This window comes from Fringilla coelebs, assembly GCF_963513975.1.
Source record: "Fringilla coelebs genome assembly, chromosome: 5".
NCBI classification, from domain to species: domain Eukaryota; kingdom Metazoa; phylum Chordata; class Aves; order Passeriformes; family Fringillidae; genus Fringilla; species Fringilla coelebs.
In genome coordinates, this window is record NC_140033.1 from 58,307,427 (window position 1) to 58,334,117 (window position 26,691).

The window sequence follows — 26,691 nt, forward strand, 5'->3', positions numbered from 1 at the left end:
TTCATGATCCTGTTAGCTTTACCTGAATGCTTGTTTTAAATGACAGTGGAAACTTCATTCCTCTTAAAGTGCCAGTATTCTTTGACTGTTGGTTCTTGAACTAGCAATGCCTGTGAAAATGAAAAAAAAAAAAAACCAACAAAAACCCAAAACAAACAAAAAATTACCCACAAAAAAACCTGAGACCTGTCTTAGGACTCTTTGGTGCATGCACAGTTGCTAACTTCCTATTTTTCTTACTGATTGTGAACTTCTGTTCTGTGTGCAAAGCAAACAAATGATGCTCTACACATTTTAACATCCCCTCTGAATTTTTGGGTTTATGAATTTGATTGGGAAAAAGGACTAGTTAGCAAAAGAAACCTTCATTTCATCCTTTCCTTTATTTTAGACTGATTGCAATAGAGAGAGACCAGAAGCCTTTATAGTCTTCCTGTAGATTTTGCTTCTAGGCATCTAGTCTTGTAGCATTTCAGATCAACTTTATTGAATGTAAAGAGAAAACTTTGAAAAAAAATTTCACTGCAATTTGTCACAGTCACTCCTTAAATACTCTATTTTTTCTATAAAAAATTTTAAAAAAGAAGAAAAAAATCTAAAAATACAACAATGCACACCTGGCAATGGAAAAAGTAAAAGTTCTAATTAGGTTAATTTGCTATTGTTAATGCATTGCTTTAAGAGCTTCACTGACTCTTTGTGTCTGAAGAGCAAGGTGAAATCCCCCTGTGTCAAAGCTTTGAGTAGCTTCGTTCAGTAGGGTCAGGATTTCACCCTGAGTGTCCCTAGGAAATACTAGAATGCCTTAACAAAGAAGTTGATTCAAATTCTTAGGTTATTTCATACATGGACCCAGAATTTGCGTAATAATTAAATCAAAATCAGTCCTAAATTATGTAGTGGAGTAAAACCATTCTTCCCCCCACCCCTGCCAAGAATGGCATTAAATATTTCCAGATGCCCATTTTGTGCAAAATAGGGGAGAAATTCGAAATTCCAGCAACATCAGATGAGTGAATGAAAGAGATGAATTTAGCTGCTTCATGCAAATAATTTGGAAATCCACTATGCCATGGAAATGGTGTGGAATTTGCACAATCTGTCAGCATAGAACATGATTTCCAGAGTCAGTGTTGTTTGTGTGATGTCTGTAAAGTACTGATTCAATGGTTGGTGAGTGGCATTCCAGTGTCTAGAGTGTCATGAAGCTACACCAAGAGTTTAATGTTGTCTTTCTCTGTGATTAAGTTCTCTTGTGATTTTTGTTCTTCTCTCCCCCCACTTTTTTTTTTTTTTCTGATTGGAATTAATGCAGGATTTTTGCAGGAGCTTTCACCTTTTGGTAGTGCAGTAGCCTAGTTATCCACTGAAGTACAAGCCAGTAGTTGCAATGTTTCCAGTTCCTGGTGTCTCCCTGTAAATGTGGAGTTGTTTCAGGAGAGCTTTTGTCCCTGAAGGTGCACTTCTCCACAGGAGCTAACTCAGCTGCAGAGTGACACTGGAAGGTGTGACTCTGGTGTATCCAAAAAAATAAACGCAAGACATTGAAGTAGGATAGTTCAGGACACTGGAAAATTTGGAACTGGGAATAGCAGCATTGCCATAACCTAAGGTATTCCATGGAAATTTTACACATGTAGGTAAAAATTGGACTGTGTACCTTGGACCATTTCTGTATAAAGTATTATTTTGCTTCTACAAAAAAATCCCGGAGTGACTGTTGTAGGTGGGGACCTGCAAAGCTGGTAGGGAACACAGAGTGTCTGGATTGTTCCATATTCTTTAATTCCATTATGTCTGAGAGAAATCAGGCCTTTTCCTGCCTGTGCCCCCTGTTCCCACCCTTCACCAAAATCCAGACCCTTCCACTCCTGTCAGCTTCAATGTGAAATCTAAGTTATGAAATACTCTGAAAAACAGTAACAGGAGAACTTAAATCTATACTGTAAGGACCAATAAGGAGTAAGAACAGATTCTTAATGTCACAAAATATTTCAGAGCTTCCAAGGTTAAAATGTGTTGGAGACAGTTACTTGCACATTTTATACACTCTTGATAATAGATGAAGAACGTAGCAAAAGTGGGTTGTAAGCCTTGAGCAAATGGAAGTAATCTTAAGGTTATTTTAATTTTGGTAACTGAGTCACACTGCATGTCAAATTAGGGCTGGTCTAAAATTCTGATGTTAATTTAACTTAAAGCTGTTAGGAGAATTTGTAGCTGAAATGTCTTATTCATCAAAAGTGGGTTTCTATAGCTCTACTATAAAGCTATATATGAACCAGTGCTGGGGTTTTTCAGCAAAAGTGAGCTGTAGCTGCCAGTCTAATTAAATTAGTACAAAATCCATTTAGATTCGCCCTTATTTACTTGAAAAAAACCCAACCCAACCCCATCCTTGCCACTGTTGTGCAGTTTTGTCTTCCTGTTTGTTGAGATTTGGTGGAGTACGTTGGATTGCAGCTTGCACAAGCTGCTCCATCATCACTGCCCTGTCCTGCCCTGTTTGAGATGCTTCCACAGAACATCCCTGGGTGCTGTGTCCTGAGAGCAGCTCTTGAGCAAGCCTGGGAGTCACTGCCCATGTCACCATGTCAAACTGCCTTGTGTCAAGGAGTAACACCTTCTTACAGTAGCTTTATGTAACTGCTAAATACCTGGGTCCTTGGTTTGCTCCAAAAGGAATTATTTTGACTGGTTTCAGTGCCCTGAAATTTTTTGCTACTCTTTTGCTGTGTGGGCTTTGTTGCAGTAACAGGATAATGGGTAAATACTGACACACACAATCTTCTGCTCTTGTCTAGACTATAAAGCAATACAATTATTACCTTCAAAGACCATCAAACTGTAAAACAAATCATTGTGTCTCAAGTTTACATAAAGCTACATAGATGGTAAATCTTTCCTAACATTTCTTTATTCCACTGTCTCGTGTTTTCATGTTGAAAATACTTCTGCTTTTTCCTCTTGAGTGCCAACTTCTTACTAGAATGACTTCTTAATGTAATATGTTTACCTGGAATGTATTTTAACTATTTTTGTATAGTGTAAACTGAAACATGCACATTTTGTACATTGTGCTTTATTTGATGTGGAACATATGCAGTGTGATCCAGTTTTTCCATAATTTGGTTGTGTGACCTAGGAATGTTGGTCATGCCAGATATTAAGTTAAAAAAAGGAAAAAAAAAAAGACCACTGTTTGTTTTAAAATTTTTAATGTTTTTAGGAGTACGTGCTGTGAGGTGATCTGGAATTTGTCATTTTTTTGTCAAACTGTACTGCTCCTATTTATTGTAATGTAATAAAAAATAGTTATTGTGAGTGTCTGTCCCAGTTTCCTTTTCCTTTGCAAGAATTTCAGGTTGCAGAGCATCCATCCCACAAGTTCCGTGTGTTTGGCAGTTGTTCTCTAGTCTTCCTTGCACTTCTGCCGGTGCTGCCTGTCCCAGAGCTGCTGTCCTTGCCCCCCTTGGTGTCCCTGTCTCAGAGGGGTGGCTGCTCTGAGCAGGTGGAAGTGCAGAGGAGCTCAGTTGATGTGGAAGGTTTTTCACATCAGTGTGGTGGCAGAAACTGGTACATGTGCATTTCATCACAAGGTACTGTACTCTGCCATCACTTTGTAAATTCTGTCTGAGAATTCTGTGAGGATGGTGCTGCATCCCCACCTCCCTCCTCAGGCCAGCTGTAATGTCAGAAATGCTCACTCATCACCTGGGCTGAGCTCCTCTGGAGCTCTTCAGGAACAGTTCCCAGGAATTGGTGCTATCTGAAAAGCTCTGCTTTGTAACTAACAGCCCTGGAAACTTTGCCTGCCTGAAGAACACCCCCAGTGGGAACAGCATTTTTGCTTTTGAAATTTCAAAGGAAGTTACTGACCTGGACTGTGCTGTGACTAAACCCACCTCACTCGTGACCCTATAAACAGTGGGCCTGAGTGAGACCCTTGGAGCTCTGCTGGACTGCAGTGGGCAATGACCAGAAGTGTCCCTCTGTGTGCAGCCCCTCAGAGCCAGTGAACTCCTGTTTGCTGTATTTGGAGGACCAGCAGTGACAACAGAGCATGGAATGATCCCCCCCTTCCTTGAGGCTTAACCCCTCAGCCACTGACAAGAGGCAAAGGTATCCAAGGTGAGTGCTTCAGTGAATTCCAGGGGAATTTTATACCTTGTACATACTCCTTCAGGACTGTTTGTGAGTGTGGATATGCTATAGAAATGGACTAAGTGCTGTTAAGTGCTATTAAACCTTCAGGCATAAACCACTGGTCAGATCTGGGGCTCAGTTCAGCAAGGGGGGGGTCCACTCTGAACTTAGTGACTCAATGGGAGCATCTTATTCATTTTATCCTTACCCTTTTCCATCCTTACCCTTTTTGTGTCCCCAGCATCCTCAGAGATAAGTTTTTGTCGATTTAGGTATTAACTGATTGATTGTAGATTTTAGCTTGCTTTTTCTCTGTTTGCTTTAACCACCTAGTAAATACTGGAGTGAATCCTGTTGAGTGGACTTTGTCACACTTTCATTTTTATATTAAACCCAGTTTTGCTGATGCCTTTGCTGGCAATTCTTTGAGTGACCTTAAAACACTCCTTAGTGCCAGTGTGAAGATCTGCTACTTCCAACAGCTCTACTGCAATGATTCTTACCTATGTTTCAAAGATTATTTCTCCCTCCAGTGTCATTTAGTTGGTGGAAACACCAACCAACCCAACAGAGTATCAGCTCTGACACAAGTGTGAGTTGAGCCAAGGCCTACAGAGACAGCCTGGAGCAAACAGCTATGGCCAAACTTCTCTTCCGGGGCAAAGACCAAGTTTGCTATTCCTGCTGCAGCAGTTCACAACAGCAGAAATTAGCAGTAGCAGGATTGTCTTCAGGGCCCGAGTGCTTAAAGCACTATTGTTAAAACTCACCCCTTTGCTGACCCCATAGTTGTCTCCCTGACACAGCAGGGTGGTGCCTCTTTAGGTTGAGCAGGTGAGGTTAAAAACTAAGAATTTACTTTCACAGAATCACAGAACAGTCTGGGTTGGGAAGGGACTTCTGCAGACCATTTAATCCAACCCCCCAGCCCAGGCAGGGTCACCTGGAGCAGGTGACACAGGAACAAGTCCAGGTGAGTTTGGGATGTCCACAGAGGAGGAGACTCCACACCCTCCCTTGGCAACTGTTCCAGGGCTCTGCCCTCCTCAGCCTACAGAAGTTTTTCCTCATGCTTCCTCATGAGGTGGAACTTCTTGCTTTATGTTTATGGCCATTGCTCCTTGTCCTGTTGCTGGGCACCACTGAAAAGAGCCTGGCACTGTCCTCTTGGCACCCACCCTTGAGATACTTATATGCATTGATGAGATCCCCTCTCAGTCTTCTCTTCTCTGGACTAAACAGGCCCAGCTCCTGCAGTCCCTCCTCATAAGAGATGCTCCAGACCCCTCATGTTTATGGCCTCTGCTTGATCCTCTCCAGTAGCTCCTTGTTTTTCCTGCACTGTGGAGACCAGAACTGAACACAGCACTCCCTCTCCAGGGCTGGGAACTTCACTTCTGAGAGGGTGCTCATTTCCAGCAGAAACAGATCATTCCATGTGGAGGATTTTAAATCAGGTTCATCTTTCAGGTAACAAGCACAGCACCTTGAATTGACATCCAAACACACAGCTATGGGGTAAGAAGAGTTTCTGTTCAACACATGCATTGAAGTGAAACAAAACAGGGCAGTGCAACCACTCCTTCCTGCAAAATCCTTTCATACCTGAAGTTTTAGTTTGAGGAGGTCAAAAGCAGCACAGGAAAACCTATTACCCATAACCTGCATACCCCAAACCCTTCAAGTGACCTCTGGCGGGAAGCAGCTCCCTCATTTGTGCTGTAGAGGGGTTGGAAGGATTTACATGTCACTTCTTTGCAGTTAGAGCTCTTTTATTGTTACCTTTCCTGGGTGTGTGTGGTTACAGGCACAGTCAGGGCTTGTCTTCGCTGTAGTAGCGCTGCTTCATGGCTCGGTATTTCCTCAGGAAGTACAAAGCCTCCAGCTCCTTCACAACAAATTCTCCCCGGGCAATCAGCTGCTTAATTTTTTCAGGGTCTGTCTCATCTTTGTTTTTTAGAAAAGCTGCTTTCAAACGGGTTCTGAAGTAGTCTGCTCCTTTGGGATACTCCCTTCCAAGGTACAGCAGCTTGGAGAGAAAAGAATAATAATGTGGTTTTAATTAACTGAGTGCACAGTGAAAGAGGGTTTGTTTTCTGGTTAAGGGAAGTGCTGGTGGCATTTAAGACACTTACATTTTTGTACAGTTTTATCACTTCGCTTCTTAAAGAATTGGCCATTCTCACATTTCAGTGAACTGTGTCCTTGTGTGATTTTTTTGGTTTGTTTGGGTTTTGTTGCCTGAAGGACAATCAATTTGAAATTAGCCTTCTCTGGGAGTCAGTAAACCACCTCAGCCTTCCTAAAACTTCTGTATCATACCGAGCCCCGTTTGCTCTAATTCTGGATCTACTCTGTTTCTTCTTTCTTTTCCTTTTCTACTTGATATTCTATTTAGCTTCTCATTGTCTTTTCCCCTCCCCCCTCAAACAGAAAACAAGACACTTCTAATAACTTTCATCAACTGGGACACTTTGTGCTGTTCATTGGCTGCTTTCTCACACCCTTACAGTTCTGCACCTGCTGGCCTGGCTGCTTCTATGGTCTGCAAAAAAGCTGTCTCTACATATAAAGTGGTAAAGATACCGAAATAGAATACATATTCATGTATTTTATATATTCATATAGCAATGTTTATAATAACATATTTTGATATGTTTATTTTTATCTCCACATATATTTATGTATTACATATTCCTATATTGTATATATAGATATATCCATTTTATATATATACATATCTATTCCTGCAGCTGTCACGTTCATAAATTTTGGTTTTTTAAGGACTCTTCAAGTGCATTACAAACTGAGTCCAGTGGGCGGTGGAAAAACGTAAGGATAAGTGACAAAGTAACTGATTCTTATTTCTGTATTCTGTGATTTTCAAAATCACAGAACAGCCTAACTTGGAAAGGACCTTAAAGATCATCTCGTGCCAACCCGCGGCCCTGGGCAGGGACACCTTCCACTGTCCCGGCTCGCTCAGAGCCCCGTCCAGCCTGGCCTCGGACGCTGCCAGGGTCGGGGCAGCCAAAACCAAATCACAAGCGACTGGAATCAAATCCAGCTCCCGCTGCGGGGCCTCCTCGGGCCGCCGCCTCGCCCTGGCTCTGCCCTGCCTGCCGCCCCGCTCCACCCGGAGCCGTGCCCGGTTCCCCGCGGATCCCGCCGAGGCCGGACCGGGATCTCACCCGCTCCTCCCGGAACCGCCGCGGTGCCGCTTTACGGCAGCGCCGGGAGCGCCCGGCCCGAGCTGCGCCTGCGCCGGGGCTGCGGGCGGGGTCTGGGGGGCCGCGCCAGCCTGAGGGGGGCGGGCGCCGCCACGGGCGCCGGTGTCCTGAGGGAGACGGGCACCGCCACCCGCGGCGGGATCGCATCCTGAGGGAGACGGGCACCGCCAGCCGCGGCGGGATCGCATCCTGAGGGACACGGGCACCGGTGTCCTGAGGGACACGGGCACCGCCAGCCGCGGCGGGATCACACCCTGAGGGACACGGGCACCGCCACCCGCGGCAGGACATGGTGGGGCGGGGAGGGGGCCTGGGGTGCGGGTTACATGGTGGGATGGGGAAGGATGAGGTGGTGGAGTAAAGCGGGGTGTTCTTTGTTAGCTGCCGAAGTGCCAGGAGGTGGGAGAAAGGCTTTGAGGCTGAAAGAAGCGCCCGAAGGACGTGTTATATGTTGTGTGAGCCCCGGTGTTCGTCCTTGTGCCCTGGGTTGCTGCTGTGGGTGCTCCGTGTGGAACCAGCCGGGAGGTGGCTCACACTTTGTTGCCAGAATGGCTCCGTAGTAAAAAACTTCATTCCAGGAGTCATGTGTTAATGGCTAATTTTCTGCAGTATTGAAAGTCTTGTCATTATAGTTTTCAATAGATGATCACATCCAATTTTAACAGAATAATACTGTTTTTCTAATTATTCCTTTCTAGCTGATACATTGTTTTCTGATGTTCCCTTTCCTTTTTTTTCCCCCTTCTGATCTTTTAGGCTCCGAAAAAAAAGGTAGGTAGGCAGAAACACACTGTAGTTCACTGTTGGGTTTATTTTTTTATCCGATTTTTTTTAGTTTTTTCCTGAGGCAGGTGGCCAGGGTTAATGAATCTGGAGGAGGAAGAGGCGTCTCCAGGACACCGAGCTTTTGTGCCTTTAGCAGGGAAGCCAAATGTTCCTGCAGCGCTGCTGGAGGGAGCATGGCCAGCGCAGCCACCGCTTGTTTGGCTTGACAACGGGTGTCCAGGCAGAGAGGCGGTGTCCTGGCTCTGTCCCAGCCATGAGGTGGCAGCAGGACCAGGGCAGTGACTGTCCCCTGGGCTCTGGTGGGGCCGCACTTCGAGTGTTGTGTCCAGTTCTGGGCCCCTCACTGCAAGATGGACATTGAGGGGCTGGAGCGTGTCTAGAGAAGGGAAAGGAGCTGGGCAAGGGGTTGGAGCTCCTGGTACGGCTGGGGGGAGGAGTGAGCCTGCAGAAAAGGAGGCTCTGGAGGGACCTTCTGGCTCTGCACAGCTCCCTGACAGGAGGGGTCAGCCAAGGGAAATCGCGCTCTGCTCTCAGGGAACAAGGGGCAGGATGTGAGGACCAGCCTCAGGCTGTGCCAGGGGAGGGTCAGGTTGGACGTCAGCAGGAATTTAATCGTGAAGGGTTTGTCAAGCATTGGAAGGGGCTGCCCAGGAAAGTTTGGAGTCACCATCCTTGGAGGTGTCCAAGGAAGGCCTGGACATGGCACTCAGTGCTCTGGGCTGGGGGACAAGGTGGGGATTGGGCACAGGTTGGACTTGATGATCTTGGAGGTCTTTTCCAACCTGAATCCTTCTGGGATTCTGTTATTTGGGCCATAGGCTAGACACAGAATAAGGGGGGTGAAGGGACAACAGGCAGAAGTCCATGGGAAATTGAGTTGCATAAATTGGTCCTGTGGGTTATTCTTAATTCAGTGATAATGAATTTATCTACCCCTCCCCAGCTGTGCATCTCACTCAGTGCTCTGTTAAGTCATAGGAATGTGAAAAGAAGTTGACTAAAACTTGATTTCAAGTAATTGAAACAAGCAGGTTTTCCATTTTCAGTTTGTTTGTTTGTTTGTTTGTTTGTTTGTTTATTTATTTATTTATTTATTTATTTATTTATTTATTTATTTATTTATTTATCGAAGTGAAAAGAACAAATTCTTTCCTGAAATCCCAGTGGGTAGAAGTGTGAGTTTTACTGACTCTATTCTGGGATAATTTTACAAATGAATGCTTTGGTACCAAATGCGATAAGATGCACTCAGACTCTGGTGACACTTAATTGTCACCATTGTGTTTGTCCCAGCTTCATGACAATCTCTGTACTCAAAGTTGCATTTATGTATTTATTTATGCCAATGTATTTATTGCCATGCCAAGTAATGTGAACAGGTAGTTATTTATAGCTGAATGTGTGATATTCAAAGTCAAAGTGTGCAGTAAGTGTGTGTGAAGAAGGAACAGTGGCCAGATAATTTCTGAGAACCTCAGATTTAAAATATCATTGCTCTAGGATTATGCTGGAGGTGAACAGTGATCTATCTGGAGTGAGATTTTATAACAGAAAAGAGAACTCTGCTATTTTGTCTTGTGAATTAGATGTTTCTAAATGCCAGGCTTGTCCCAAAACACATTTTCCAGTATTTCCTAAAATGTTTGAAGTTGTAGCATCTACTTTCTTAGCAGATCTGCCTGCTATTTAATTTCTACATTAAACCAAAATATTTTAATACTCTCGTGTTGTGGCCGTGTTTGGGAATGTCTAGCATAGAAAAATGCATTAATTTTGAGATCTTATCATAAAAAAGAGAAGAAAAAAATGTAGTCCAGAATGTGCATTACTATTCTAGGGCCTTCATTGGCTGTCTAGGGAGTCTAAATCCTTAATTGAGGGATCACACTGGAAGGGCAAAGTTATAGAATTACAGAACTGCCAAACTGTATTAAAATAATACTGACATTTGTTTTCCTCTCCCTTATTGCAAACATGAAATTCAATGGCAAAAATTGAAAGTCAAAGAAAGGAAAGGAAGCGAGGCTGAAAGGTACTGTGCACTTCATTTTGAGAGAATGTGATGGACAAATTGTTAATTTTAAATAAATGGGCAGAAAGAAGGTAATGCCCTGAACCAGATGTGAATTGCTGTCTGTTTCACAAATGGAAATGTTCTTCCCTCTTTCCTGGTGTGGGCCAAACTCCCTGTTCCTTGATGCTGCATCTCACTTCCCTATCCGAGCAATACTCTCTTCTCTAGTTATTCCTACTGCAATTAGGAAGTTGGGAAGAATTAACTTGCCATTAATCTATCCTGGTGGGGGCTTGGGCATGCTGTGACTGCCAGTAAGTGACTGCGGATCACTGGTAAGCTTTTGTGGTGGGAGTGGAAGCTCAGGTGGGCACAGGCAGATTTGGGAGCTGCTGCTGTTCTTGCCTCAGTGCAGCACACGCTTGACACAATTTACTTGGAAGTGATGACATCAAGTCACTGTTTGGGAACATCTGGATGGCACACAGCCTGCGCTATCTTAGGCTGAAGGCTTAGAGGTTGAATCAGTTTTAGTTTTCATATCCTCTCTAATTTTCTAGTCCCTATGGCAGCAAAGAGAAGCAAGAACTGTGGAGTAGCAGATCCTGAAGTAGATTTCAATGAACAAACAGCTGTAAAATTGAAATGTAGGAAACCAGTGGTTGTAGGAAAGAAGAAAAGGAACTTGGGATTAAAGCACTGAGTTTCACTCAAGATTTTGGATTGAGAACCTGTGTCCATTGAAGCTGTAGATGGAGAGAGCACTCACAGACTGATGGGACAGTGCCAGAGACAGTGTGTTTTAGTAGTATTCAAATTAATTTGGATCAATCTTCATATGGGAGATTTCTGTGCAGTGAAAGATAAACATTTATGTTGCTCATTTTATAGTCGTTTTATCATCACAGCTGGTTACCAAATAATTTTTCAGATTTTATTTAGGAAAGCATAGTTATGCCCTTGATCTCTTTCCCAATCCTCAGCTGCAGCCCTATTACGGGCTCTACAAGAAGAAGAAGAAAGACTTGAAAGGGAGAGACTGTATCAAGAGCGCTTGGAAAGGCTTGAGGCAAAGGTGAGTCTTTTACTCAATGAAAAAATCCAGTCCTATTTCTAAACTTGAGACAAGGCCTATAAAACATCAGTGATTTATAGGAATTCATTTCCTTGTGCACTTATTGTTGGGAACAATATTGAGGAAATTTTCCAGTTTTGATAAATTTAAATACATTGCCTTTTGTCATATGTGTTTCTTAAGTTTGGTTAAATGCCTTTTTTTATTTCCCATTTCCACTGTGCTTTCATTTGAATGTGTTTTTCATATTCCCCATGAGGATATTTAGTACAAATTCCTTAATTGGTTCCCTGTTCAGGCAGATACAGTGATTTGTATTTGTGTATATATTTGTGTGTGTATTAGACTATGTATATTTATTTTTCTGACCAGTCTGGAATTCAGAACAAAAACTGATTGGTAATAGATAAATATTTTTGTGTTTAAAAAGGAAAAATAAGAGATTTACAACAAGCTAATTTTATTTTTTCAAGAGTCACTCTTATCTACTCCTCTTGTACTTCACAGAATACTTTTTTTTCTTCCTAGGGAGAAAATGACCTTAAAATAATAGAAACTAAAAGGGAAAAAAAAAACAAACAATCTTGCTTACATTTTTTAGCAGCTCCTGTTAGAGCTGGCTCCAGGGTGCTGATATGGAAACTGTTGAAGTGAGAGGTTGCAATCATATGTCACATTATGTTTATCATGTGGCTCAGCAGCTACTGTGATGACAATAACATATTGCAAACTACTGCAGTCTTCTCAATCGGATGTTTCATTAAAAAAGCAATTTTTCACTGTTTGGATTTGTTTAAATAATAACTCATTCAAATATCCCAAATTTATTTCTTCTATGTAAAATAATTGTAAGGAATAAGTCAAATATTCAACTGCTCTGTTTGATACATGTATTTTTTTAACAGTATCAAGTAGAAAGGGAGTCTGAACTAGCAAAACTTAAGTCACTGGAAGAGAAGTTTCTTTCTGCACAGCAGTGGAAAATGGATTACAGAGAACAAGCCAGGGTAAGCTTTCTTGCCAAAATCTGTCCAGAGGTTTGGCAAGGGAGAGACTTCAGGAGCTTCCATTTCTTGAATGTAGGTGTGTGCTGTGACAGCATTTTGAATTCCATCTTAAAGCAGTGACAGGCCATGCTCACTCTCTTATCTTCTTTACTTTGGAGCACACAGAAAAGAAATGTGGGCAAAGAGGAGCCTGTTTGGTGATCAAAGTATCAGTGCCCCACACCTACCCCAACAGTCACAAGGAATTGTAATTTCAGATGTTCTGCTACCTGTTCTTCCTGTTTTAGTTCTTTAATTCATTCTGCTTATAACCATTTCACCAAAAAAGTTCTGCCAGGGCTTAAAAAAAGATTCTGTAGAGCATTTGTTTCAGTGGCTCCTGGATATCACAGGTCATCATTCAGAGAGAGAGGTTTGCCAGATTTTTGAAGGATGTGGCACAAACCCAGGTCAGAGCTGGAAACATCTGAAAGTGCCGCTAAAAGTTGATGTCTGCAGTTAAGGGTGACATCCATGGTGGTTGTATCATCACCCAATGGCATTACATACCTGTCAAGTTCAATTTGAAGTGGTAAGGTGTGGAAATGCAGTAGATTTCACTCTTGAGAATCCTGCAGACACATCACCAGTAACAGTCTGATCAGGACATTTGGTCAGGTAAGGAACCAAAGGTTTAATATCCTACAGTCTTTTGGACACAAGGATTTTGTCTTTGTCTTGTGTGTTGCTTAATCCTGTTAAAGTCTCTGCGGAACAACTCCACAATCATGTTGGATAAATCGTGTTAGAGAGGACTTCTGAAATTCCTGCAGTTCAACCTCCTGCACCAAGCAGGGCAAAGTCTGAAATTAAAACAAGGTGCTCAGTTGGGTTTTGAAATATTTAAAAGTTGGAGGTACCGCAGCATCTTTGACAGCTTTACCACTCTCACTGTTACCATTTTTCTCTGAAGGGAATTGGCATTTCCCTGTTACAGCTTGTGATCATTGCCGGCTGTTGTTTGTGGATGTTTTTGACAGACTAGAACGATTGATTTTAAAATAAGTCTGATAAAACACTAATAGATTATGAGAGAATACCAGAGTTTCTTTTAGTCTGTTGTTAAGATTATTTGGCATATAATAAATATATAATACCAAATCCTGAGTTTCTACATCTAGTTCTGAACAATTTCAGTTCAGATGAAGACATGCATGTACAATTTACCATGAAATTTACCCTTTTTCTCAAAAAAAGTGCTGTTACTTCTAAGAATGTGATGATAAAGGTGAAGCTCTCTTTTAAGTGCAAAGATGTAAAAAAAAAGAAATCAGATGTCTTACTATTGAAAATTGATCAGTCTTCTATATAGGAATTTCCAGTGCACTCAGCACTCCCCTATTGTTTCTTTGTTTGAAGTCAGTGGGAATGCTGGTGGAACTGGTTGGGAATGCAATCCTATAAGTGCTTTTGCTTTAAAAGATATATTTTCCTTTGCAATGCAATTTCAGTACCATGGGGTTATTAATCTTCACAGCAAACAGGGGGGCAATGTTTTCTTAATGTCCTATTCTATGGATGAAAAAAATTCCATTATGGGTGATAAATTGATCCCATAAGCCAGTGTTAGGCTTATGTTTGGCATTAAGTGGGTTTAGTCTGCCACTGATTTTTTCTTTCCACCTCTTATAGGAATGACCAAGAATTGATTTGAAAATAAAATTATTTTTAAAAAGCCCTAATCTAGGATTTCATACTCCTACCAGAGGTTTCTGCAACAGGAGAAATGATGCTGGTAAGGGAGAGGAAATCTCCCTCAGAGGCAGAGAAAGGAGGAGTAAATGTGTTGCAGTAGAGGCTCTTAATCAACTTTATTGCCAATGCAGGGATTTTCAGTTTTCTTGGCAGAATCTGATCTGCAACCCACATGCCTCTTCCACCTGCACCTTCCTCATTTCTGTTCTCAGTCATTTTATTCTTCCAGCCCTTCCCTTGTGGCAGGTACTCAATTCATTGCTTTTGTGGAACATAGCAGAACCCTCTGATAAATTGGTATAAACAAGTGTGAGGTGGGCAGAAGCATCTTAACACATTAATATCAAAGTAAACCTTTTTTTCCTGGCATAGGGATAATAAACCAGGGGGTGTTAGAATCCTGTTTAGATGCAGGTGTGAATTTGTCACTATAATATATTTGTCTTTCAGAATTCTCCTTTTTCTTGTAATAGCAGTGTGCAGCACACCTGTATCCACTTTTCTCTGAACTCTCCTGCAGTGGGAGCACTACCTCAGCTGTGATGGGACTCCTGATCCCACTGTACCTCAGGAAATCAACACTTTCATGAGCTTGTGGCGTGATGACCAAGATGTGGATGTTCAGCTTGTGATGGAGAAGGAGAAAGTGGTGCTAATAGTAAGTGTTAAAATGGTGTATTTCAATTTAAGCTTAACATATCCTTAACAGCCTTCTCTAACTCTATTTTCCCATTTTTCATGGCCAAATGAGTGAAAGACCTTCAACACCTAGAAGTTTTTCTTCAAGTTTTCTATTTTTCTTAGAGATCTATTGTTAACCCTGAAGAAGATGTGTATTAACTTTCAATATGCATTTAAGGGATTTGTGTGCTGTGTTTCTTACACTGAGGTCTAGCATTCTAACACCCATATTCCTTTCCATTTTAAGCCAGAGCATACAAGCTCATGTCAGATATAAATGCTTTGGTGGACAACAGCCTCATTTTGTAACATTGAGCCAGTAAAATGTCGTGTAAGAGCAAAAGTTCCCAGAATTGATTTTTACCAAGAGACGTCACCAGCCATTGATAGGTTGTGAAGCAATTTTAAGCAATCTGTGCCTGCTCTGTAAATTTAGGATTTTATTTTCATTTATGCTGACTTTATGGGGTCTTCTGGAAACTGGGGGGAAAGTTGCATGTGTAATACAGGTTTCATTGGGTTGGTTTGATTCTGAGTTAGATTTCTTATCTGGCTATAAAAAAAAAAAAGGTTATTTTTATGACCAAAATCTGTTTAGGTGCAAAGGAAGTAGGTTTGCCTCATTTTTTATGACAGAACACACAATGTTAAGAATGGTGTCAAAACAGATACTTCTCCCATGTAAATGTTTTCTAGTTGATTGAGAAGTTGGAGTTTCTTCTATTGGAGGCAGCACCAGAAGAGATCACAGAAAAACAACGAGACCAGTACCAGGAAGTTATTCTGCAATTGCAGGATCTGCTTCGCCAGAAGTACGATGATGCTACCCAGAACATGCTCAAAGTGAGTGAGATTTACTGCTTCAAAGCTGTGATTTGTGCACATAAGTTAACACCAAGTGTCCTTTAATGATGCTTGGCTCTGTTTGGTCCTAAACTGTCCCAGAGATGAGTCTGTGAGTTTCCAAATCATGTTTATAGCACTCACCAGACTTTGTAATTATTTAAAACTCATGAAAATATGAACTTTACAGTGGAAAGTCTCATCAATAAGTCAGACAAGAATAAACTACTGGGAAATTTTGTGAGACTTGGGGATGATGAAAACAAGAAGTGCTGTATAAAATTTTTTGACTGTACCAAAAAATTGTAGATGTAAAAAGCAACTCATAAGGTTGCCTTGTACACATTTTTTTACTACAAGTTCATGTAATTAAAATATTTTTGAAACAAAGATCTTGGGAAAGGTGAAGAGTACTCAAACAAGAAAATGAGATTGTGCTGGAGAGTGAGTTTTCTGAGCTGCATGTGTAGGTAGTGACCTTGCCATTTCAAGAATATTAATTATATACATAAAGTATGTTTAGCAGAGGAGTATTAGTGAAATGGTGAACCAGTTGTATGTGCACAGTCAAAACCCCCTGCAAATTAGGAAGTGTTGATTTCTTGTTTACTGAATTTAGGATTAAGCTCCCAATAGAATTAGTATTTCACAAGTTTGATGCTGCCTAAATGATAAAATAGTCTGTACAGTGTATCTGGGGTAGGAGTCCATTATTGCTCAGTAAATACTTTGCTTTTTTTTTTGTTTTTTATAATTTATCCTGAGAATTAGGGAAATAATGGAAGAACCCATATTTGGCAGTACTTGGCTCACAGAATTTATGAAGTCAGAGAAAAAAAAGCAATGTAGTTCAAATTTTAAGCAACAGATTTGAGTTTATAACTGTTGTGCTTTAATATATAAATACAACACAGCTGGGCTTGGTTTGGTGTCTTTTCATTCTTACATTTTTCTTAATTTATTTATTCAAGTAAATGTAGGTAAATCAAAGTGAAATAAATAACATATGATTTAATTGACTTTTTTCTTTGTAGATAGCTAGTCTGTGTGAAGATTCTGAAACTGGGAATATGCACACAGTCCTACAGGATGAAAGTGTTACTTTCTGTATTTGGGCAAATCTGAAGAAGAAAGCAAGGTATAGCACATTGAAATTATTAATTTGAAATGAGGCCTGGCTTTGTTGAGTAAACACTAAGAATCAATTTCTCATAATCTTTTTTTTTGTCGTTGAATAGCATCCATTCTGCAGACTCTCAGTGCTGGCTGCTGCTAAGGAGTGGTTTAGAGATACATAAATTTCTTTCTTAAAATGCAGCAGCAGAACCCTGTCACTGCCAGAACAAATTTGGAAGAAAAACAGTAAAGCTCATGCAGAGAATTGAAATTCCTCTAAAAGCAGTGTTTCTTGCTGATGCATTTATTGTTTTCTAAATTGTTCCAGTTGCTTGTAAAGCAGTGAATGATACTTTGTTCTCAGTTAGAGAGAATACTTAAAGCCTGGGATGCACTCTCATTTCTGAATCTAAGTTTTGTGTTTTTAATGGATTACCATATAAATGGTGCATTTTCAAAATGAGATTTTTGAGCAGACTTCCTACTCCCACTCCATAAATGTAAGGAATAAGTTATTAAAAGGACTTTAGCTTGACGAAGGACCCGTTGCTGTGAGTTTTGTTAAGGTAAGTAGAAGGTTGGGTGCTGAGCAGTGTCAGACTAACCTGCAGGAAAAACCCATATGGGTTAAGTGTTAAAGCCTTTTGGCCAGCAGAGAGATTCACTTAAAATATTCAACCAATAATTAAAAGCTAGGTGTTGCTTTACTGGAAGATTTTTAGGCTTTGTGACTAGCTTATCTTATTCAAAAGTAATTATTTTATTATTTTGAAAGGCACTGAGAGTGATGTAGCACAGACAGCTGTGCAGGAATTTTCCCAATAAATTAGTCAGTTTTACCAGGAATGTAGTTTCTAGAAGAGCTGCCATCTGATCCTGCCTCATTGTCATCCTGTCAAGACTTACTTTTGAAACTTCTGATCCCCTTGATGCAGCTGTGGCTTTGCTGGAGGGTCTCACAGACATCCAGCACAAGCACTGTGCCATCCCACAACATTTCTCAGACACTGCAACAAATCCCAGAAGAGATGTGCCCATTTGTGAGGAAGCAGCAAATGAAGTGCTGCCAGTCTCACCAGGCCCTGTTGCTGTGTCCCTGCCCTTGCCAGGTACAAGGACCACGTGTTCCAGGAGGCGGGGCACGGCTTTCAGCTGCCCTTATCCCTGGCTCTGAGCAGCGTGGCCGTTCGTGTGCTGCACACCCAGTACGACCACCTGTCTCCCCTGTGGGTGCAGTGCCAAGGGCTGCCAAGGCAGGAGGCCCCAGGCAGCCTGGAGATAGCTGAGCAGCCAGAAGACACTGAGCAAGAACCAGGAGAAGAGGAAGGCAGGGAAGAACCCAGCGGGCCTGCTGCAGAAGAAACGGGTTCTAAGGGGAGAAAGGTGGGTAAAAACCTCCTCAAAGGATACCCTACACTGCTCTTGTAAACTTCGGGCTTAGTCACAGTGTCCTGTGCAGGACAGCCAAATGTCCTGTGCAGGACAGCCAAATCCCGTTAATGTTTCGTAGGAAAAGGCAGCTTGTGTCAACAGTGTCAGATCTTCTCAAGGGAATGGAAAGATGGGAAGTTTGGATAGGGTATGCATTTGGCATTTAGTTTAAGGGAAGGATCAAGCATGAAGTGCCATGGCAAGATATTTCTATAAATCTCTGGCATATATACAGATGAATGGATTCTGCTTCTGCCAACCTGACAGCCCCACAAAATCCCTGCAGGAATCCAATTTTAGGGAAATTTGCAGCATGCAGACTGAGATTCAGAGTTCAGCAGGTGTGGCTGTGCAGGTGCCTGGCTGCTCCATATCTGTGTGCTGACCCTTTGCTGTTAGAGCCTTTTCAAATACAATTTCTGGATGCCTGTCCTCTTCCTCAGTTCTCTTCCATGGAATATGTTGGCTTTAGATGTGATGGAGGTTACTTGGTTTTGTGTTGTCCATACTGCATTTGGAGTTTTCACTCTGTGTATCACCTGTGACTTTCAGAAAAATGCCATGTGCTCTCTACCTAAAGTTATGCAGAAATAACTGGCAAAACATCAAGTTTTAGTCCTTCTTACTATGTTTGAAGCAATTTCCTGGGATAATATGAGTGGAAAGGGAGCCACAAGGATTCTTGAGTCCAAGTCTTAAGTGAATAAATTCTGGGATCCATACAGGGACTAAGCAGGGATTGAACCTCTGTTCATGATCATGGCTTTTCTCCTTTTCTGTCCCCAACACCTTTGTAATGAATCAGTGCTTGAAATCCTGCTTCTCTTTTTTCCTTTTTTCTTTTTTTATATGACAAATCTTATCTTTTGGCATTTTTCACCTACATTTCTCAGACTTTCTTTAAGCTGCATCATTTTATTCTCTCTCTTTTTCTTTCCCAGGTCTTGGGAGGTCTTTCTCTCAATCCATTTTGTGAATTTTCCTCTTCCCTCTGAAGTCTCCACTTCTCTCAGCTTCTGTGCTCTCACCTCGTGTCCTGTTTGAGGAGATGTGTGTTCTTCCCACGTGCTGGCAGGCACAGCCAGGGCACAGAAGGTGCTGTGCCTCTAGAGGAGTTTGCTGTGGCATGGATGAATCCCTGTCTGCGTTGGATATTTGTCTGGAAATCCAGGGGATGTGTCTCAGCATCCTCCTGTCTGGTTGTACCTTGAGCTCCCCCGCATTGCTGTGTGTAAATACAGTGAAATACAGTGTGAAAGGGAATAAATATCCTGGGCCAGGCACAGGCCAAACCTGCCAATGGGGTTCTGGCACAGTTTCAGTGTTGGTTTGGATTCAGCCTCGACTTGCATTTTACTTTGTGCCACTCTGCTGACTGTAAAATCAGCCAAAATCACAAGTTTTGAGTGAACACTCTGTTGAAAAAGTATTGGGTGTTTGTTTGGTACTCAGGAAGCTCAAGATGGAATTTGCTGTGGAAATAAAGTAATTACTTTGTTTCTATCTCTAAATCCAGTTCCAAATCAGAGAGTACCTTTAATCAAAATATTTCTGATAGCTGGATAGAAGTTATTTATCTTAAAACCTTGACCCTGTAGCAAGATTGGTACAAATGTTTCTGTATCTCTTCTCCTTGGGCCTCCTTGAAGGAGGTGATACCTTCTTCTTCATTGTGTTTGTTTCTGACTAATGGAAAAATTTCTCTTGCTTTTTGTCTAGGAGAGTTCTGCCTCACTGAAAGAGACCAGCAAGAACACAGATGTTGCAAAAGAGACAGAGGAGGAAGCTGAGAAGAATTCAGAATCACAAGGTATTTGGTTATTTTTTATGTGCAGCACTACAAAAGTACTTAGGCTAAGTATTTTATGTGTTAAAAATTGTTCCCTGTGAGTGTGGGAAGGCCCTGGCACAGGTTGCCCGAAGAAGCTGTGGCTGCCCCATCCCTGGAAGTGTCCAAGGCCAGGATGGATGGGGCTTGGAGCAACTTGGGAGAGTGGAAGGTGCCTGGGGGGGGTGGAACTGGACTTGAAGGTCCTTCCCAACTAAGGCCATTCCATGATCTATGGAAACACTGCAATATCTCCATGTGAATGGAGCAGAGTTGATAAATATAGGGATGTTTTGATATCACTTGGGTTTCATTAACATTTCTATTAGTGATTGTTAAATCATGTGGGGAGATAAGAGGACAGATAGGAAAATGGAGTTTGTCCCCACACTTATTTTACTTCCTCAGAAAACGATGATTCCAATGCATATCATGGTAGGCATTGGTGCAGTGTGGGGTGGTACTGAGTATTACCTAAATGGGTGCTTAAAGTGAGAGGGCCTAATTCTAGGAAATAAAACTGTTTGTCTGTCCCACCTAAGTTACAAATTTCTCTGTGTATTGTCCTCTGGTTTAATAAGAGTGTGTTTTCTTGTGGTACTGACTTAAATAAAACAACTGCAAACAACTATTAGCGTAGTTTAGCTCCACTTTACAGCCTTTTTCTTCTGGTAAAAAAACAAACCCCACCCCGCAACACTTTGGACTGAGCACAGTCCAGAGAACCAGTTGTCAGACTAGACCCTAAAAGCAAGGTTTTCAAAAGACTATAAAGGACTTGGGCCTCATGTGGAGGAATTTGTATTTTATTTCTGGCAGGCTCTGAAAACCACTACCACAGTATTAGGTGAAGTGGATGTGCACAGATGTGCACAATTATACCTGAGCGTTTTCCAGCTTTTTCATATGTTTTAATAAGGAAAGAAGGAAAAAACTGCTTCTTCTGGCATGCTCAGGGTTTGCAAACTCTTTCAGTCACTTTTGAGAAGAGCAATGAGAGGATGCTCAGTTACCTTAAGTTCAAAACAAGGAGCCAGGTAGATGAGGGTTAAAAACCAGAAATGCAACAACAGAGAACAGTGACAGTTTCTCTGGATTTACCCTATTGTGCCTCTGTTAAGGAGATAAATTACCTTGGGATGATAAATAGTTTCTTTAGAAGATACTTAAATATCTTTGTATTATTATTTAAAAAAAAAGTTAAAGTGTAAACTACCACTGTAAAATGCACTAAAATGTTTTTTGCCACTTGGTAAATTTGTTGTTTAGAATAACTGTAAAAGCACATTATGGTGGTGTGTGATACAGTAGAGTAAAACCTCTGCAGAATGTAACTAAATCTGACAATAAATTAACTCCATTTTAACTTTTTTTTTTTTTTTTTTTTTTTTTTAAGCTTGAAGACAATTTATAGAGAATGTTCTTATTTTTTGATATGGTCTAATTCTCTTAGAGCAAATTTCCTAACAATTACACAGGCTGTCTTTACAGTATTGAATACTTTTTTCTTGATTCCTGTCAACAATAACTCCTCTCCTCCTGTACTATCCCTTGTGATGGTTTATGGAATGGTTTGGCTTTTTTAAAGAAAATATTTATGGCCATTTTTTCCACAGTGTTTTTGCCTTTTACTAACATTTTCCACCTAATTAAACCTTAAGTTCATACATTTGCAATATATATGTAATTATGTATAGGAAAGAAAAGGAATTATCTTTGTTATCTGAAAATTTGTTTCATGTTAAATTCTCTTGCTCTTCCTAATTACTATGTCTTTCACCTTCAGTACATGACTTCTTAGTGCCTTATTTTTATATATCTCTTTATTTGCTTAATTTCTTTTCATATCAATACAATCTTACTAAACCTGTCCAGAATCTACTGTGTTATTGTGCTTGTGAAATCCTTCTGTGGGTACCGATGGACTCATTTTGTCAGTAAAACCTTATTGGCACAGAAAGCATTTGGAGCTGGCTGCAGACCCAGGGCTCAGCCCGGTGCAGAAGCGCTTTTCCTTGCGCAGCCCCGCCCGTCCCGGTTGGAGCTGGCTGCAGACCCAGGGCTCAGCCCGGTGCAGGAGCGCTTTTCCTTGCGCAGCCCCGCCTGTCCCGGTTGGAGCTGGCTGCAGACCCAGGGCTCAGCCCGGTGCAGGAGCGCTTTTCCTTGCGCAGCCCCGCCTGTCCCGGTTTCAGCGGGTGCCGGGAGCACCGGCAGGTGGGGCTGAGGCGCTGCGGAGCGAAGCGCTTCCAGCGCAGCGAGAAAGCTCAGGGCAGTGCCGGTGAGTCTGAGCACCGCTGAACTCCTGCCGTCTGCTGAACTTTCCAGAAGAGGAGGCCCTGCTGCAGGAGGAGCCCGGGGACGGAGAAGAGGCAGCACAAGTTGTGGATTTGGAGGAGCTGGTGCCCGTGGGGGGTGTGTACCACATCTCTGCCCTGCAGCTGCCGCCCCAGGCCGAGGACGTCGGGGACTGGATCATGGTGGAGGTGAGGGAGGACAGGGATCAGCCCCCGGTGGCCCTGAGGAGCTGCTCCTGAGCTTTGTCACTGCTGTCACACGCACTGCACATGACTTCCCGACAGCAGACTAACCAGGCAAGCTTTGTAAATAATCAGTTTTTCTCATGTGAAAGGTGGAAGCACAGTGGCACCAGAAACCGCTGCTGGTTCAGCTCCAGGCTCCTCAGGCTGCTTGAGCACTGTGGGCACTGGGGTCTGGTTTGCTCTGGCACTGACCTACCCCACAGATGGCACTGTGAGGCTGGAAACCTTTAACAAGCAAAACTCCCAGACAGCCAAACTCAGAGGGCAGGACTGGACAGGGGAAGAGGCCCAGGATGTTCATTCCCAGCCCCTGTGACCTCTCCTTCCCTCTGACACTGTGGGGCAGTGGAATTACAGCTGCTTTTGCCTCCCCTGCTCCTGCTGTCTGAGCCTGGGGATCTGTGAGCAATGGCTGTGCCCTGCCCTGAGGGTCCTTCCAGAGCACAGCAAAGGCCAAGGCCTCGTGGTAGCTGCTCTTTACTGCCTCCAAAGCTGGCCTTGGAAATGTGCACTATTAGCACACCATTTTAAATGGGTGTTAAAAAGCTTTGCAGTGGTTAGATGAACTCAAAGAAAAAAACCTGCATTTTGTGATAAACCCCTTATCTGTCCTTTTCCTCTCTTGCCAAAGCTGCTGGATGTTGGATTGGAGGTGTATCCATATTCCGCAGGAAAGGCTGAGGATGGCACACAGGAAGCAGTACAGATAACCCTGAGGCTCCCTGATAATGTGATTTATTTTAAAGCACCTGTGGTAGCCCGATGGGATCCTGCAGGTATGAACTTAAGACATAAATTTATTTCAAATTTGAATAGTGGAATTTATACCTGAGTTGGACTGTTGATACAATCCAGCTGTAAAGATAAGGGCCAGTTTGGAGCCCAGAAAGAGTTTGGGGATGGCAATAAAAAACGAACTTAAAAAAACCAACCAATTTAAAAATCCCCAAATCAATTACTACTTTGGTTTGTTTTACTTCAGCATTACTGCCAGAAGCCTTCCATGTACATCTTTCCATCCTCTTTGTCCAGGCCAGTGGTGGAGAACTGATGGCATCAGCAACGTAACCTATGAAGCAGAAGAAAAGAGCATCACCTTTAGTATGGGTGGCTTTTATACAGTAGCCCTTCTCCAGGATGCTCACCTGAACCTGCCCTACCAGGCCTGGGAATTGCACCCTACTGGTGTGGATGAAGGACTCTTCACAGTTACTGCAGTCTTTGCAACCATTCAGATACAAATTAAGGTACTGTCAATAATTTTTTAATCAAACATTTGCAGATAAAAAGCCCCATAATTATTGTCCCTGATTAAGAATTTGGGATGCTTTTACGAGAGCAATTTGAATCTCTCTTCCTTTCCAAGCACTGCACTGGTTATTTAATTTCAGTTATTTACTATGAGAAGTAGTACATTTCACATAGCAGAAATGTGCATTTGCTCTGGAAAGTTTCAGTTAGTGTTTTGCTGCTGTTTTTGCCTTGCTGCATTCAAGCCTGTTCCACCTCTTAGAGAGCTGAAAAGTCTTTCTCTCTCCTCCCAGCTCTACCAAGAGAAATACAGGGAGTTCTAGCAGCCTACTACTAATGCTCCTTGTTTCTTCTCAAAGTTCAAGCTGCTCATGATTACCCACCTGTTCATTAAATCAGTACACCAGTGTCATTTCTGATTCCTACACAAGGCTGGCTTTCTTCAGCATCTGTAAATGAGAGGTCACAGCCCAGAGTAGCAGATGATGTGGGTAATGCCCAGCATAGCAAAAATATCAGTATTTGAAGCCTAAACCAGAAAGGAGCTTCCATGACCAGTAAGTTGCTTTCACTGGTTTGTACAACAGGATAATCAGTGTATGTTGTCTTCAGTAGTGGTGGAAGAGGAGGAGGTGCTTTCCCACATCACAGGAAAATGGATGAGTCCTTTTGCCCTCAGAGCAGCTTTGAAAAGAGCTGGAGTGAACATTTTCCCAGCAGAGTACTCTCCCAAGTATGTCCCTGTGCTCAGGAAGGTGAGTGCCAGAGAGGTTCCTGGTGGTTTTTCCCTGTTTTTCACTCAGGTCACCCTTTCCTGCCCTGGGAGCTGCTGTGCTGCCAGCTGAGGCAGGGACTGAGCGAAGCAGGCTCTGGCATGCTGTGACACAGGGAATAGAGAGATTTGCCTGGTTTGTACTTGTGCTCTGCAGGCTGCCCTGGCAGAAGTGAAGGCCTATGAACAGATGGCTCTGCTTGCAGCTGCTTTTGCTTTTACTCACAGCAAGTGGAACGAAGAAGCAGGCCCAGAGCAAGTCCTGTTCAAGGTTTGTGGAGTCCCAGACTTCCAGGGCAGACCAGCACTGACCCCTTTCCCAGTTAGAAACAATTAACTCACCCGTGGTGGCTTCAGCCCCTGCCTCAGTTCAGTGTCCCAGACTGCCCCTGAGGGCTCTCAGGGGACACAGGTCTCAGCAACAAAGACACTTGCTAAGGAAAATGGAACTGAAAAGTCACCAAGGGAGGCTTTAGCCAGAGCTGGGGTGACAGAGCTCCATGCTCTTGAGAGGCCCCTTGAAAATCAGCCATCTGCTCTGCCAGCTTTTTAAAAACAGCTGGCACTTTCTTCCTGCCCCTAGGGTTGCTGTTGCTCCCTGCTGCAAAGGAGGGAATGAGCAACCTCTCTGCTGGTTTGTCTCCACCTGTGAACTGAGACACATGGTTAAAACTCCTCCCAGCCAGACAAACACTCCCACGTGTGGCTGGAGAAAGGCAGCACACGCCACTGTGAAAGCTGCAGTGGCTGCCTCACTCTCAGGTTTAGTGCATGTGGCACACAAATATCTGTACTCTGACAAGGGCACAGGCTTCAGCTCAGCACATTTCTCCCTGCAATAGGTAAGGGAACATCTCCCAGCAGCTTCTGCCAAAGGCAACCACTGGTCTCTTTTGATGTTCAATGGTGAGAAAGCACAACACCTCAAGCTCACTGAAACCAGTGAAGCTTTTTCAGAAAAGCTGGAAGAAGAAACTGAACTTCACTCCACACTCTTCCATATGGTCAAGGAGTCTGCCAGCAGTGAAGCCATGGATAAGGTGGAAGGAGCTGGGTTCCTGTTCATTGATTCTGTGTATCAGCTGCTCCTTGCTACCAGAGTCTTAGCATACTCTTAGATACTGCATGCTTTCCTTCAAAACTTTATTATCAAAAGCTTTCAATAAAGTTACATTTCAAGTCTTAAATCCTTTTCTATTCAAAACATTGAAACAGGTTCTAAAATGCAAACATTTTATCTTTGTTCAAGCAAAATAAATTCTTTATTCACTTGTGGGTAGACCACTTAGACATGTTTTGTAAAACAAAATAGAATGGTGGAAAGAGGGAATTAAGGGAAGAAGAACTGCAACAAAACACAACTGATGACCAATGCCAAGTCTCCCTTACAAGCTTGTCACGAAAGCATTTTTATATATACAGTATTTTTCCATCCAGGACCGGTTTGCAACAATGCATAAAACCAGGACACACTTACTGCAGTGTAGCTGATGTCCCAAATTGTTACAAATGAGGAACCAGGAAAGGGGACAGAACTACAGCTCTTAACCCTTCCCTGCCCTAATTGAAGTATCTGCATCCATCCTCAGATGCCTGACTATGCAGCTCAGACACTGGAGGAGCATCTCTTCTGCAAGTCTGGATGCTGTTTGTGTATCACAACCCCCAAAAGTTGATCTTAATCACTGATTATTTGTCATAAATTTATGTATACGGTCAAATGAAGAATGCTTTGAAAGCCAAAAACTGCTAGCTGTTATTAGGAAACTGCTACCTGTAATGAGGGAAAGTCAAAGCATGCTCTGAGCACTACTCTTTTTTATTACATTACCAAAATCATCTCTATAGGGTGGGAAAGGATGTAGGAAAGCAAATCTTCTATTGCAAAGCTGTACCAATAGGCAGAACAAATGCTCATCTTTGAACTCTCTTAAAAAATAAAGGCAATTTTTTGATGAATAAATTTAATCAATAAATCTAAACCCAACAAACACAAGAACAGGTTATCAGAAGTGGGAATTAGATAAGAGGCAGGTAGAATTACATCCTAAATACAGCTACACTGTTAACTGTATTTAACACAGTATCTCAGGTCAGTAGTTTATTTTCTACCCCAACCTAAGTGTTTAGATTTCTAAATCACTACAGCAATTTAATAAGAAAGCAAGTTTAACTACCTGAAACTAAAGGCTGACTTTACCAGACCACTGTATAGACAAAATACAGATGACAAGGTT

The 26,691-nt window shown here is 42.4% G+C and overlaps 2 protein-coding genes across 3 annotated transcripts; one reads left to right on the plus strand and one right to left on the minus strand.

The window, feature by feature from the left end:
• Positions 1-27: 27 nt before the first annotated feature.
• On the minus strand, positions 28-7,399 carry ETFRF1 (electron transfer flavoprotein regulatory factor 1). Of its 2 annotated transcripts, XM_084206900.1 has the most exons (4): positions 7,338-7,399; positions 6,282-6,387; positions 5,929-6,175; positions 28-110 (listed from the first exon to the last, which is right to left on the minus strand). In XM_084206900.1, the coding sequence occupies exons 2-3, from the start codon at positions 6,324-6,326 to the stop codon at positions 5,960-5,962; spliced, it is 261 nt and encodes an 86-aa protein (XP_084063026.1). In that variant the 5' UTR covers positions 6,327-6,387; positions 7,338-7,399; the 3' UTR covers positions 28-110; positions 5,929-5,959. The 2 variants fall into 2 exon arrangements, with proteins under 2 accessions (XP_084063026.1, XP_084063025.1); XM_084206899.1 differs by lacking the exon at positions 28-110 and having other exon boundaries at positions 5,489-6,175.
• Positions 7,400-9,404: 2,005 nt separating this feature from the next.
• On the plus strand, positions 9,405-25,615 carry DNAI7 (dynein axonemal intermediate chain 7; the record flags this gene model as incomplete). The annotated part of the gene is given in 16 exon segments (XM_084205458.1): positions 9,405-9,420; positions 10,042-10,157; positions 10,161-10,194; positions 11,160-11,251; positions 12,157-12,258; positions 14,513-14,650; positions 15,370-15,516; positions 16,551-16,654; positions 17,742-18,015; positions 19,783-19,873; positions 22,217-22,374; positions 23,063-23,207; positions 23,464-23,678; positions 24,270-24,437; positions 24,612-24,725; positions 25,297-25,615. Coding segments are annotated over 16 exon segments (2,190 nt in total). The 3' UTR covers positions 25,573-25,615.
• Positions 25,616-26,691: the final 1,076 nt, after the last annotated feature.

Coding starts and splice junctions, on each gene's coding strand:
- ETFRF1 (XM_084206900.1), bottom strand. CDS start 6,326: ATGGCCAATTCTTTAAGAAGCGAAGTGATAAAACTGTACAAAAAT. Junction 6,176..6,281: donor TGATAAAACTGTACAAAAAT/GTAAGTGTCTTA, acceptor TTTCTCTCCAAG/CTGCTGTACCTTGGAAGGGA.